The sequence below is a fragment of the Galendromus occidentalis genome, unplaced genomic scaffold (assembly GCF_000255335.2).
Source record: "Galendromus occidentalis unplaced genomic scaffold, Mocc_1.1 scf7180000077086, whole genome shotgun sequence".
In the NCBI taxonomy this organism is placed as follows: domain Eukaryota; kingdom Metazoa; phylum Arthropoda; class Arachnida; order Mesostigmata; family Phytoseiidae; genus Galendromus; species Galendromus occidentalis.
The window spans coordinates 649,997-664,618 of record NW_003805074.1 but is presented as its reverse complement, the minus strand read 5'-3'; the positions used below and the strand labels follow the sequence as shown (position 1 = coordinate 664,618).

At 53.4% G+C, this 14,622-nt stretch overlaps 1 protein-coding gene across 1 annotated transcript in view; it reads right to left on the bottom strand.

Moving 5' to 3' along the window:
- The window catches only part of LOC100899494 (A disintegrin and metalloproteinase with thrombospondin motifs 7), a 71,164-nt gene that overhangs the window by 1,325 nt on the left and 55,217 nt on the right, over positions 1 to 14,622 (bottom strand). The window contains exons 10-23 of the mRNA XM_029110746.1: positions 14,082 to 14,174; positions 13,590 to 13,735; positions 12,483 to 12,615; positions 11,963 to 12,127; positions 10,889 to 11,009; positions 10,016 to 10,257; positions 8,245 to 8,374; positions 5,727 to 5,934; positions 4,580 to 4,718; positions 3,643 to 3,789; positions 3,187 to 3,355; positions 2,556 to 2,764; positions 2,111 to 2,299; positions 1,581 to 1,762 (exon numbers count right to left, since the gene is read on the bottom strand). Coding sequence (XP_028966579.1) covers positions 1,581 to 1,762; positions 2,111 to 2,299; positions 2,556 to 2,764; positions 3,187 to 3,355; positions 3,643 to 3,789; positions 4,580 to 4,718; positions 5,727 to 5,934; positions 8,245 to 8,374; positions 10,016 to 10,257; positions 10,889 to 11,009; positions 11,963 to 12,127; positions 12,483 to 12,615; positions 13,590 to 13,735; positions 14,082 to 14,174 — 2,273 coding nt within the window. The remainder of the gene's footprint in view (positions 1 to 1,580; positions 1,763 to 2,110; positions 2,300 to 2,555; positions 2,765 to 3,186; positions 3,356 to 3,642; positions 3,790 to 4,579; positions 4,719 to 5,726; positions 5,935 to 8,244; positions 8,375 to 10,015; positions 10,258 to 10,888; positions 11,010 to 11,962; positions 12,128 to 12,482; positions 12,616 to 13,589; positions 13,736 to 14,081; positions 14,175 to 14,622) is intronic.

Sequence of the window (14,622 nt, the reverse complement as noted above, 5' to 3'; positions counted from 1 at the left end):
CGTCCCATTTACGTATGAAAGCATCCGAGTGGAAGCAGGCTTGCCCGGAAGGCTCTCCCCCGCACCTTCCTTCCACCTGCGTTCCCTGGTGCGCAGCCTTTTACATGCCTCGGAAGATAGAAGCACGCCGCAAGGCTAACGAGCCCTTGTGTTAAGCCACAAGGAAGCGGCCACACGAGCGGAGGAAAGTAGGTGGACGGCAGACATGGGTGACCCGAGTCGGAACTCGTAATACTAACTGTCCTCCCCGCAGTTTGACTCCTCTAGCTTCCTGAAATTCCTTCGTCCGTCTATTATTTCACATCATCCTCCCTGACCATCTGATGAACTCGTTCGTTAGGAAGATACCGAGGTCCATCCGCTCGCTTGGGAGAATTTGAGCCCTCATTCGATTTCATGAGCCAGAGCCCTACTTATCAACGATATCTTTTTTTGAGAGCGATGTATGTATCCGAAATGAGAAGTTCCCCTTCATTGATTGACTCTGTTGCCTTACGCGACTCCACCGACGAGATCTTGCGTCTCATTAAAGAGTCCAGTCTCGGAGTTCTTGGATACTCTCGCGGTTCAGCCTCTCCCTCCTCTTTTTTTATTCCTGCTCGTGTCTTGCGCGGTTTCCTACTTCTAAGCGCCGACTCGGAGCAATCGAGCAGGATGGTGAAAGTTCCATGGCGAAGGACGACAACGAGGAAATGTGCGGGAGCCGAAATTAAATTCTGCTGTCGATCGTCCATGTCGACGTCCGACGCGACGTCGTGATCATGCTAGTCGTGGTCCGTATCGAGGAGTAGCTTTGTTCCTTCTCATGTAGGTTCCTCGTCCGGCTGCTCGGCAGCTTGTCCGCTCGCTCTCCGCTCGGTCGTTAGCTCAATGGTGTGAAATGATTGACGCGAGCGCGCGCTTCCAGGAGACGAAACGGGCAGGCGATTAAAGCCTCATCAGGGACAGAGTTTGGAATGTCTTTCCACCCATTCCCTAATGCCTTGCTTGAAGCCTATCCTTGTTCCCGCCGCCTGTCTGATCGTCGCTCGTCGTTGCTTGCTTGGTCGGCTGGCTGGCTGGCTGGCTGGCTGGCTGGTCGCACGGTTCGTTCGTCATTCTCTCTGTCTATGTGTTCATCGTGTGCACGGTGGCTTGTCGCTCCTCGACAGCTCACAGCAAGAACAGAGGAAAAGCGAACTTTGGGACGGTGAAATGCGAAATTAATTCGTCGCAGCGTTTTCCGGAACCCTGTCTGCAGTTTCGTCGACCGGGGATCCTAATTTCGCCCGACGATTCATGTTTGGATGTGACCGACTTAGCGTTGCGCGGACTGCGACTGTGTCGACATTCGACATTTACAACTATGGAAACTATGGAGGATGCTCACGGGGATGGGCGTGAACAATTATCGGAAATGAATATTTTGACTTCCTCCCGAGCTCAACCCGAGCCTGAGTACTCGCCTCGCGTCCGTCTCTGTCCAGCAGCCCCAAACCTCGAGGACAGCCTCCTCAGGAAGGAAAACTCAACCGAATAATTCAAAAAAGGGATGGGACAGAACATAATCATGTTTGGGGTGCTGTGGGGAGAGTACTTACCTCCGCTGAGTGGCGTTCTGTCCGCAGCCCTGACAATCGGACCATTCGCCCACAACCCATTGCTCACAAGGCTCACCGTAGCAAGCCATGAGACCTTGAGGCCTCACGGATGGCTCGCATCTGTGGGCCACTGGGCAGCTCACTGAGCGTTCACGAGTGCCATTACCGCAACTTGCTGAGCACTAAGATAGACACAGAGACTTACTTGGTGAGCTTACATGCATTCGCCCCGCTATGAGTGTAAGCCCGCTGCCTACATGGAACACACAGCTGCGCATTCACTTTTTAGAGGTCGTCTTGCCGACTCGTTAAGCTCGCTACGGCTACAGCTCAGGTCTGGGTACCGCGAGCCATGCGGCCCTCTAGGGAACGTCTGGCGGATCGAAGCCGCAGAAGGTCTTCGAGGTTATCGAACGAGAGACGAAAATAAAGGCTCGACGGAAGGGCGATCGAACGCTAGCGGTACCGGACGACCGATTGACGCGAGAATTTCACTCGGCGGAATAGATCGAAAGGGAAGTAGTACCCACCTTGGACCACTCGGTGATCTCCCATTCGAGACAGGGCTCGGTGTTACAGTCGGCGCTCTCCGACGGCTTAGAGCTCAGAGCAATTTCGTCGTGTTTCAGACACGTTTCTGCCGACTGTTCGTGCTGCGTTATTTTGTCTATACACTTTACATGACGGGACTTCATGCCTCCCCCGCAATTCTTTGTACACTGAAATGGGGTTTTCCCGTCAGATCATGACATCGGTTTGAGAACCTCCGTGCTAACGTCGGGAATGTGAGCGCTGTCCTGATATTTCATTTTATTCCTATATCGGGCCCTCGGTTCCTCCTGAGTATTTCTCTCCTCATCGAACGTTTTGGATCCTCGGCTTCAAAAACTTCAAAGTAAGGGCCGCTGCTCCAACGATCCGGATGGCCGAATGCACAACAGAATCGCGATGGTCGAGCCGCAGATTGGTACTCACTTTGCTCCATTTAGAAGTCCTCCAAGCGTACCTGAGACCTTCTAGGGAAACCTGTAGCCCCGGTTTCTCTTCTTGTGGTCCATCGATGTCCCCGCCTGCCACCTCAGCTGCCGATGCTGCTGTTGGAGCATCTACCATGACACTGCCACTCACATCGATAACCAGGTCGCTTTTCGAGTCTTCGACGACTTCCTGAGGCCGATCTTCATCTGGGAATGAGAGAGAATTGAACTTTCGGTTTCCCGCTCGGCGAATGATTCACGATGCTTGCTCGATTCTAGCTCGCAGCCGATGGAGCTCGGTCGGTTAGGTGCATTCGTTTGCGGGGCCCGCATTTCGGTCGGAGCCCCATCCGAGATCCCTCAGGACTTCATCCGGTGACAACCAATTCAGAATCTATACGAATCCGCGATTAACATAGTGCTGCCAGTGGTGGCGCAACGATTGTTGTCTTGATGGGGTTCTGACATGAAACCGGACGCCTAGCAGCTTCCCAGATCGATGCTGAGAGCCCGTTTCTCCCGGAAAATTTTTCGGCTCCGCCATGGAGTCCGGCGATGGGCTCCCGGCATTCGGAAACCGCTGCCCTCCCCCCCCCGTCGCAACCGCTCTGTTCCGCTCCGCAACTCACCGGAAGTGTCGTCATAGGGCTGCTGTGCGGAAGGTTCTTCCTCCGCAGGGCATGGGTTGTTGTTGCAGGACCTAACGGAGGCCGGCTCCTCGCTGCGGGAGCACCTTTCGTGTCCTCCGTTGCATGTGACTTTCCGTACCTGGAGTCCACCGCCGCAAGATTCGGAGCACTGTAATAATTTCGTGTGATCAGCGAGAGTTCCGGCAGCCGCAAACTCTTCCTTCGGTGTATCCAATACGTTTCTTTTTCGTGAAGTTCCCCCGCAGCCCTCCGCAGTGTTTCCCGGAGCCGCAGCTCAAGCAGCGCGTTGAACGGGTCCGCTCTCTACGTTCAGGTCTCCAGGACTCCCCGACGGAACGAGCATCGGAGAGGAGACAGTCCAGAGAGGCGGGATTGGACGGAATGGAATCAAAATTCAAAATAGAGCGACATTTTTTATTACAGTCGAGATCTCACCTCAGACCAGGTCCCAGCGTTCCATCTACCGCACTCGTTCGGATCACACACCCGGAACTCCACTGGTTTGGTGCCGTTGTCGCACCCTTCGATTTGTCCGCAGTTCACTTCACGAGTCTGATTCGCGCACGGATTGTGTCGACAGGTCTGCAAGTTGTAAGGAGCGGAGAACCTCAGAAATATTCACGATGAATACCGAAACAGGGAAGCTCCATTCGTAAGCTCTGACGAGTTGAAGGAGGGTGTGGGACCCGAGTCGGCAGTCGGGTGACTCCCTCTAAATCATCGAGTCACGTGATCAGTCTTCTTGGGATGTGACTGATAAAGACGTTCTACGACTTATACTGCAACGGGTCAAGCCCGAGTATTTATTGGACTCCCGAGACGGGAGAGGAGGGAAGGGACGACGGAGCTCGGTACCCAACAAGTCTTAATAAGAGCCCCGCCCCTGGAAATTAGGACGGGCCCGGGCTGCACGTCACAATCGGTCGAGCGACGTCTCTCCATCGCAGAACAGCTCATGCTGCCATACGCTGTCTTCCGCAAGAAGGTTTGATGCCGTTGTCGGAGCAGCAAGAACGGCGATCCAGCCACATTACCCATTCAGAAGACAATCAGGCCACGAGCACGAGTCCCAAGAATCTGCACAGCGGCTTCCGTCGTTTTCTTTTCGAATTCACTTTCTCTCTCCTGACGTATCTTCCGGATGCGTAGCATGTCTTATTGGTCATGAGATTAGATGCATCAGCAGCTGATGTATGGCTGAGCACCGGACTCGAGACTGTTTTCATTTCGGGTCTCGAGATCTTTCGGCGCGTGTGCATGCGGAACAATCGAATCACCCAGCGAGAGAGAGAGACAGACGACGGAGGAGCGACATGCATGAGCAAGGGGTCGACCTGAGGGTGATGAACAGGCGGAAAAGACTACTACTCACGTCTGACCATTCCGATGTTATCCAATTAGGGTCCTCGGGACACTGAGGGGTGACCGGACAGGGCTCCTGGTCGTGGGGCTTTGTTACGGCAGCACAGCGATCGTCGTTAAGCGCAAGCTGCTCGTCGGTACCGAGAGATCTGTGGAGGAAGCCCTTGTATAATAGTCATGGTTCCGTAATCGAATGTCAGGTTACTGCGCGAGAGACAGCGCCGGACGCTCCGCGGTAAGCGGGCGAAGGCGAGGGTTCTGCTCGAAATTCTTGGTCCATATTCCACTCAGCTCTGAGCTCGAGTTGGATCGTTCCGAAATACGACTGCTTCGGCCTGGGCTGCTCCTCGAGTTATAGCGAGAAAGAGAATCTCAGGGGATTATTTCCGTCAAAGCCGTAGGTAGGAGATTTTGGAAATCCTCAGTCAGCACGCACATCAGGACTGAGCAAGCGAGCGAGCGATCGAATCCAGGTCTAAGAATTAGGTCCGAGCCCTGAGCGTTCTTTGATGCGTGCCCCTGGTCCCTCACGTGTTTTGATCCTCACAATTAGGGAAAAAAAGAACGAGAGAATATCTAGGGGGTCTTGCGCTCAGTAGACTCCGCTCGCGACGGAAGCGACGCCGAAGAGGATGATCCAAAAGGTCTTCCGGACGAGATATTCGCAAACCAGATAAGATGTAGAACTCTGACCCGAGGTAAATCAAACTTATACGAGCCGCGGGCACTCCCAGGAGGGCCCGTCGGTCCCGCGTGGAGGGACGCGGATGAGTTTGAGTAAAAACAGTCCCCTGTATGAAGACTTTGCGGCTCTCTCAGCGTTGTCTCCCGGATACGGATGAATCCGCCAAGAAATATCAGTTGTCCGTCCCTCTTGTTCGGAGGATGAGAGGGATTAGAGCCCGGGTCTGACGACCGACTGAGCGACCATGGGACCCGACCGAATGAAAGACGGCTGTCCTGTCCCTCAAAAGTTCCATTAGCAGAAACACTCCACATCTTTCCCCTCGCCTCCGTGTGTCGACAGACGTGAAGGAGTACACTTTCCGTACACCAGTTTCCTCGGAGCGTTCAGCAACCGAAATACTCGAGCGCGGACAAGGGTGCGACGCTCAACTCCTTGCTCGAATGCGGAGGACAGAAATCAGTGAACTAACCTGATGCAGAGAACGGTTCGCTTCCTGCGACCCTGATCACCGCAAGTTGCAGAGCAGTGCTGCCACGGCCCGGTCCACCAACGCGCGGGACATTGGTGCGTATTACACGTCCGTTTGATTGGCTTGGGCTTCGGGGTGTGCGTGCAGTACGTATCTTCCACCAGGCCTGCTTCTTTCTCCATACACTTGGCATACGACTCTTGGTATCCTGCGGCGCGAAGGGCAATCCAAAGTTTAGTCACACCCGTTATCATCGTACAGCCCGAGGAATTTTCTAGCTTCTATCTCAGGATCCTCATAAACAAGAGAGCGACTCAGGAACAATCACCGGATGCTCGAGCCGGCTTCCTCGAACCGACATCAATTCTCCGTCAACGAACACGGAGTCGATCAGCACCGTTGACGTACACGGAGTCGATCACTTCTTAGAAATGTCTACAAACCTCGCCTCATCCCTCCCCTACACACACGTCCCGATTTCTTCTTCTTTTTTTCACCTGCCGCCCCTCTACCCTCCTGCCATCCGTCTCGATTCTCCGCGGCGGAGGAGGAGGAGGAGGGAATCTAAGGCATCGAGCCTTACGCCACGGAGATTATTAGGGGCAGCACGCCAAGGACTCGACGGAAATACCGGGGTTGTGACTGAAAAAAGGGGAGCGGGACGATCGCGAGCGAATCGACTTGTATGGCCGAGGGCGATGCAGACCAGTCCGCTATCCTTTCGCGAGAAAGACGAAGCGAGACCGAGTCCCTCCTCGTGCGTTTTTTTCCTTCTCCGTCTTCGCGTGCTGTCTCTTCGAATATTTCCCCGCACGTGCCGACGCCATTCCCGTCGTCCTGTCTTGTTTGCTCGAAGTGAAATACATACAGCCGCCATAGGTCCAACAGGTCAAAGGCTGTTTCTTGTCATCAAGAGGAGCTCCATTACTCGGGCGGTACAGGCGTGTCTGCCTGCGCCAGCTGCAGCGGGGCATCATCGTCGACGACGTCGCGCCGTCCCCGTCGTCGACCTGATCATAATAGTATCGTCATCATATTGTCGATATTGATGCGAATTAGATGAGAAAGCAGTGGAACGAATTGTCAGTCGACGATGCGAACACAGCGAAATTCATTCAATTAGTCATCGCGAGTTCCGAGTTGATCAAAGTTCCACGACTGGTTCAGCACACGGTCGTAACGACTGTCGAACAGCGAGCCGAGTAGATCGCGATCACAGATACTCAAGCCCGCGCCACTGTCACGGCTTCTCGACAATGGGAATGGCGTTAGTTTCTCTTCTCGGGAAGAGGTGGCGACGTCGACGACGGCGGCGGCGGCATACACACGCGTTATTAGGATAAAGAAGATCACCGCCGTCATCATTGCCGACGTCAGTGTGTCGTCCTGGGCAGGCCATCACTGTCATCAGTAGTCTGACTGAGTGAATGTGGGGCTGGGCCGTAGGAGCCATATCTGGCTTACTGGAACGGAGACCGTCGAACAAGTTCGCCGAATCGACGGCAGACGCCCGGTCCGACTCCGAGCGACACCATGTGCTCGAAGACTACGACGACGGTACTCGCTGACCAGCGTCATCATCACCATCGTCGTGGCCATCATCATTATTGTCGGCCGGAAATGAGCGGACTGAACGACGCTGACATCGACGACGACGACGGGAGACGCACCTAACGTGTATCCGATCTCGATGGCCACTACTGGTCTTCGACGTATACATACGGCGGTGCCTAATGGCGAGAGGAGTGTCCTTAACGTAAATATGTCGCAGCAGCAACAGACATGTTCACTTATTGCGCCGATGGACGGATGAATAGATAGACTCAAGTGACGCGGTGAGGGAGCCGGACAAAGAGCGAAACGTCCGGACATTCCCACACGGAGTCCTTCAGCAACAAGCAGATGAATTACATGTACACACGACCCGACCCTTGAGGATGTCAACGATCCTTTGAGCCATTCAGCCGCCATGAGGGAATCGTGGACTTCCACCCGGACCTCGGCAGATGTTTGCTGGAAATTCTGTGCTTTGAGAAAAAAGAAGGGGAGAAACTTCGTTGACAGTCACGATAAGAAAGAAATACAAAGGCGTTTCAGGAGGTCCGTTTGTAGCTTCTACTGGGCAGAAATCCAATCTCATCCACTTCAGACAGACAATCGGGTCATCGGCTTCTTCGAACGAGTGAAATACCCCCGATTCAAAAGAGCACTTGGAAAAGCTGCCGGCGTAGTAGTGGCCGCCCGCTCGGTGCATTTTTCGGTCCTCGGTTCTAGTTATTGTAGTTTCCTCAAAAGACCCGCGTGTTAGAGCTTTCTAGAATAAAGCGTCTTGGGGCGCAGCTTGCGATGGCAGTTTCCGCTGCGTACTGCAAATCACGATGTTCACCCACTGGCTGTTGGTCGTCGCCGGCAGGAGGTGGCGGCTAAGAAACCGACGACGGTGCCAGTCCGGAACGGACCCCGCCCCAAAATCAAAGGCTTGAGTTCTCGGAGAGCTCGCAGTGGAGCGAATACGTACCTCCTCCGCAAGTCACGGAGCAAACCGTCCAGTCCGCGTATTTCCATTCGAATTCGGGACGGCGGGTAGCATTCGACTCAGGCATCGTATATTCGTATTTCACTCCTGGGTTCTCCGACTGGAACAGCAGCTGAAAAACGGAAACGTATACAATAATGTCGACAGCGTCGTAGTTGCTTACTCGGATCTAAAAGCCCAGAGTTTCGTCGAAGAAGGAGGAGTCGAATGGTTTTTCCATTCGACGCCGGCCGTCATTCAAAAATCTTACGGGACTCGAGGCAGGGATGGCTTCAAGCCGTACAGGTCCTCGTAGAGTCGAGGACGCGATTTTTATTGAAAGAGCTCGTTCTCAAAGGATACTGTCGTTAGCGTCAACCTTTTTATGATGTGACTTCCGAGAGCTTTTGGGAGAATCCATTCAATTTTCTCTCGGATCCATCGCGTATCAAGTTCGCAGGTCCGACTGAGCGCAATCAGAAACTGAGTGAGTGCTCGGATGCAGAGTTTTAATCGCAGTCAGACAGAGTAGAAACTTCAAGGCGAACCTCCTGTGCTTTTTTGAGGGAGTCGCGATCACACAGAGGCTGCGCGCAAGCACCCCGCAAAAAGAGTGATCGGATTACAAAAGGAAGTCTTCAGATGCAAATTGAGCACAGCGGAATCACAGTTGCGGAGATACAGTGACGGTGACGTCTCTCATACGTGAGATGCTTCCAGTGAAATGCTCATACGTTAAGGTGCTCAGGGAGTATAACGAATGAAACTAAAAAAAAGAGAGTCGACGAGGACAAGACTGACGGGAGGAGCATCTACATGATTGATACTGACGAGATCCATTTCCCGGGAAGCGAACGCGAGAACTGATTATCGCAACTGATTATAATGATTCAGCCGATAAGTATCGGCTCGCATGTTCGTACGGGGCCTTCGTACATTGACGGAATGGAATTCGCTCTTCTCGACGATCGACGAGACGGTTCGCTGAATCGTAAAATCCTTGCGGATACGACAGGCAGGAGAACATTCGGGCGACATTCAAAGAGGATTCTAGGTTTGACGTCTCATCTGGCCTCGCTGAGTCGTTCGTTCATCGATCGCACTCGTTGAGAGCTCTCCCGGAGAGCATGGGAGCCATCGCGCCCAGTGTGCGGCCGCTCCTCTCGGCCCTGCTCAACACAGGAAACTCATGAAACGCAAGAGTAGCTCCAGAGGAGGGGAAGTTCCCTCGGATCCCCCACCCGCTCGCAGTCGTCGTCGGCGTTGGACGTCAAAACGTCACACATTCGGAATCCTCGTAGTCATAATGTCGTTTCCTTTTGGATAAGATCCGAGATAACGAGGAGGAAGCTCCGCGACGACTCGTTCGGAGAAGACAGTCGGCTGAGGCAGTTGGTGAGGAACCAACAGGAAAGAACACCGAGAAGGAGCCTAGCGGCTGAGCCGACGGAAAAAGAAGCGCCCGGTGGAGGCAGCGGGGAACCGCAGGATAACGACGCCACCGAGCCAAGAAACCCAGATAAGAGCAGAACGAGGTAGAAGAAAGTTTGCCGCTGGCTTCCGAAATTTCCGACTGCAGTACTAACATCCCTGTCCGTCGGCTCCTCAAAGCTCACCCACAACGATACGGCCGCTCGAAGCTGCAAGTGAGCGGATCCGGCGGGCTCAGAGCGAAATCCTGGAGAGAACGACGGCGAGCATCGGGCAACAGAAAGCCAACCGAACGAATATACTCACCTACGGTACCTACGGAAGTAACTGAAAGCCTACTTACGAAGATGACGATGCCTTCTTTGATGGGACCGGGCGCGTAGAGAACATCTCGTTCTGTTTTCCGCTCGTAGAAAAGGGTCGTTCCCGCGGCTGGATAGTCGCCGGTCCACTGGATGAACCACTGTCCGTTGAGGTAGAACTCGCCACCGGCTCCCTGTACGGCAATGTAGTTCGTGGATTCGCGCACTTCTTCGACGCGGATATTGCGCGCGCCTTGAGGGATCCGACCGATTTCCACGTAGCCTAAAGAATGAAAAGAACATCGTTCGCTTAGACGATCCGCCGACGCCGTTCTCCAACCACCGACTGCAACAAATTCATTCCATCTTTCCTGCCTCCCGACTCCCGAGTGGATCGGGGCAAAACGAGCTTCTATGAATTCTCGGCGTCTGATGCAGCCAGCAGCGGTGGGTCCGCCAGTCGATTCAGCTATCGCTCCAGCCGAGCTGTGGGTAAACACTGTCGACGGTGCGAAGTCACTTGTCGGTGTTCGCAGCCATCGGGAAATCAAGCGGAGACCTAGCATGTTGCAGAAAAAAAACTTCCTCGAACATCACATTTGGATCCGAATCGCACTCGCTCGTTTACCGAGCGAACACGACCGAGTTTGTCTGGGCTGACAAACTCCTCGTGGTGCACACAGCGGTTGATCACGAAAGGACTCCGAGATACTCGCAATGCCCTCGCATCGGAGCCGTTTCCAGACTCACAGAGTGCCGATAGCAACGCCGAACGGGGGAATCGGCCGGAGAACGCAGAGAAACGAAAAAAAAGCGGTGCGAAATATATCGATAGCGGGATACATATATAATGCAGGTAGGTAAACTACGATGGATGGAGCGTGCGAGCGAACGAACTCAATCATTAGCATTACCGAGTCCTTCTGTGACGTTGAACAGCTTCTGTATGGTGACGCACTGCGTACCGTCGCCGTGGCATATGCCGCAACGGTCCTCCTGCGCACTGGTCTCGATACCCCAGTCACACGAGACGCTCTGTAAGCAAACAAATCGGCGAACTAGTATCGTTACTCGTCGGGCGGCTCGGGTGAGCGAGTCCCGCTGCCTACGTTCTTTTGTCAACTTCGCCCCGTGTTCAAACGATGAGCGGCCCCACGCGGCTCTTAAGGTGTCGAGTTCAGATTTTCGCAGTTTGTTTGTTCAGACCGATGGCGTAGTCTTCCGCCCCACTGCTCAGACATACACGGAATCGCATTCGGGCACCCAGCTGAAAGCCTCTATAGATCGGTGTGATGAAACGATACGTGTTTACGAACAGGGTCGACATACGATCCCCTCGTAGGCCGATCCAGCGACCGACCGTACGACGGCCGCCGGCGATGCGGGCAATCTCTCGACGACTGCTATTCTGTTACAATATTGCGTTACATTATACGTGTTTATACGCGGACAATGTCGCCCGGTGCGGGATCACTTGAAGCATCGATTTGTGTGGGACTCGCACTGGCTAGCTATGTATGTAGGGGCGAGCGAGCTTGCGGGTCCTTTCCGGATACTCCTTCAGTATAGCTACAGTTGATAAAGTCAGTCTGTTCAATATCCTGTACAGCACTATTCATGCGACGGAGATTAATTGATGACGTTGAGCCGGGATCGAAGGAGCTGCCGCGAGTGGCTCCGAAAAATTACGCCTACATCGAACTCATTGATCTACCTATTCAGGTTGAATCATTAACGAGCGGTGAGCCCAGGTACCTCCATCTGGTCAATTTACGAACATAGAGGAACTCGGCCGGACCCCTTGGCAGAGTCGAATTCCTTAATTCTTAGTTCCTTCCGAACTCTTTCCTCGGCCCTCCCGAAGATGCTAGCCCGGGAACCGGCTCAACGATTTCGGTGTGAGGGTTCCGGGGCGGTGAATTCGGTGCGGACGGATCCGAAAAGGTTTCGCCGCTCCGGATTCGATTTCCCAAGGCCAGAATACTCACCCGACAATTTCCGTTAATGCAAACGTCACGAGAACCGGGTTGACAGGGTGTTCCATCCACGACCGTGTCGCGTAGCATCACGGAGAAGAATTTCCCATCAGATTTGCAATGCAGCTCGCAGGGCTTCTCTGAGTTGAACACCGGCGACCAATGGAACAGCTCTCCCTGCAAAGATACAAACGTCACGTCGCTCGATGAAATGAAAGTGGATTCTTCCCCGACTCGCTCCCCATTGGGTCGCCATCCGAGAGACGGTGCTACTGCGTCCCATCCGATATGGCCGACTGTTGTTTCGGGCAAAAGTTTTGATTGCCAGAGAGCTTCGAACACTTTATCGGTAAACACGGCCGCAATAGAAGAAGATTTTCGTTAATTATAAGAGCCTCAAGCGACGATAGCAAAGTTTATCCGACGTTCCCTCTGCCGCTGCTGCTCCCGCTGGGAAACTCCCCCGATCGACGCACGATAGGACGTACCTACCAAACCCGCTTCCCTTACGAGAACTCCGCCAAAAACCAACCTTGTACGGCACATTGTTGAACGACGAGCACTGCTCAGCCCTGAAGCTCGGCGTTCCTTCGGGACAGTCATCGGTATTGCACATTCGGTAGCGTTTCCTTTCTCCGATGCAGTAGCGTCCTCCGTAAGCCGGCCTGACAACGAATGATTTGTTCAGATCGAATATTACCGAAATCTCGAATTTTCTACGGAGTTCCACGAATACTGGCCTCGTCGCGACTGAGATCATGTACTGAGAAATCCGATGTACTCGAGTCCTGATCGATGGACCATTTTTGCGGAACCACCACCCCGCAAATTATCCGAATATCACCGTGGGTGGAACGCGATCGAAATTTCCCGATGAAGTCAGTGGAATTCTACGGATTCTTCCAGAAGGAATTTGTGTCTGATAGCTTCCACGGAGTCGGACGAAAGTCGGAACGAACTATTGTAGACCGGGGAGTATTTTCGTTTCTTGACTTCGGCCATGGAAGAATTGCTGCACCCCTTGGGAGGTGCCTTTACTACGCCACTGGGAAGCAGGCTGGATCAAGAGAAGGTGCCGTAAAGGGAAAAGGCTCGTCTCTATATGGCCAACCTAGCGGCGGTGGCGGCGAAAACAGCAACCCACCAACAACTACTCCACGAGGGAACGCTCCGTAGAGTCAAGAGTATTTTCTCATAAAATCGACGAGCAACTTCATCGAGAGCAAGCCATTAGGCTTTGTGGGCCCCATCGGTCGTTGTTTCATAGAAATTTCATCGAGTGAAAGTTCGGCACTCAAACCCCGGTCAGGGCCATATGTTCACAGGAGTTCACGATCCGATGTCGTTCAGTATGGGAGTGGAACGACGAAATTGGTGGAGCCATCCCTCCCTCGAATTCGAGTATTTGATGGAGAGATAAACTCGTCTATCTTCTCTCGTAAATGATTCCGCGCCGCGATGGAAGCCTGTTGATGGTTCGGCTTCTATATCCCCGAGATCATTCATTCTTCGAGCTGCTTCCATAAACGACAACTCTTCGGTAGGATCCCCCCGAAGACCAGATGTGGGGCTCGTTTCGCCGGGGTTCTGGGTGCTTCCCCCCCATCCCGGAGTGCCCCCGCTGCTCCTCAATACTTACGCAGGGTTGTCGCAGTGCCGTTCAGACTGCATGACGCCGCCGCCACAGGTCCTCGAGCAGTCTCCCCATTCACTCCATGGACCCCATTCGCCATCGATTGCTTCAGGTCGATCGCCCATCTCCGTGCAGTTTCCCAGGTAACACCACTGAAACCAGGAAGTCTGTCATTCGCATGCGTCTTGAGAGTTCCGATTGCAGCCCAGGGACGTTGCTCGAGCTCTCCCCTCAATATGTTTTTCGTTTTCACTTCGACCGAATGCGTTAGCGTTCGCTTGATCGCAATCAGGATGAATTTGCTCCGATTGAGAAGACCTCGGTATTCCGACCTCGAGCCTCGGAGCAAAAAATTCTCGATAGGGCGCGGGGAGGTTTCCGATCTCCCGGCGGCTCCGAGAAGTGCGCTTTGGCGGGATGCGATTTCCAGCAGCTGAATGGAGCATCCCCGGAACCGGTATCGTAATAGCCCCTCACGGGACATGAATGTAGCTTTACCTTGTTCTTTCCGCAGACGGTTCCTTCGGCAGCCGGTTCCATTTTTGTGACGCACTTATTATCCAGACGGCACCAAAGAGTCTGGCAAACCTCCTGAAAAACAGTTTTCGATAAGGGAAAGAATACGAGAGGACTTCACCGGCAGAACCATTCGCATTGAATGCTCTTATCGAGTTCCGTTCCGGGAACGCGAGGACGATCGTGTAGACTCCCGAAAGTCTCCGATATCGAAGCATTCTCGGTCCGCCGTGGAACAGGACCGGAATCCGACAGGCTTGTCTCCCATTCGATTTTTCGGCTTTGCAACGATCACGGCTCTTCGTACGAGAACTCCAAGCTCGTGGGTCAGTCTCATTCATATCCGACCCGATCCCCTCGTCAATCCGCGAGGATTATGTCATCTGTCCATACGAATCACTCGATGAATTCCGGAATTCCCGATCTCGTTGTCAATCAGCTTCATAAACTTTGGTTCAGAGATTCCAGCTACTAATAGCCAGTTGAACTCGAGAAACATCTTGTTCTTGTGCTCCGTTTGGCA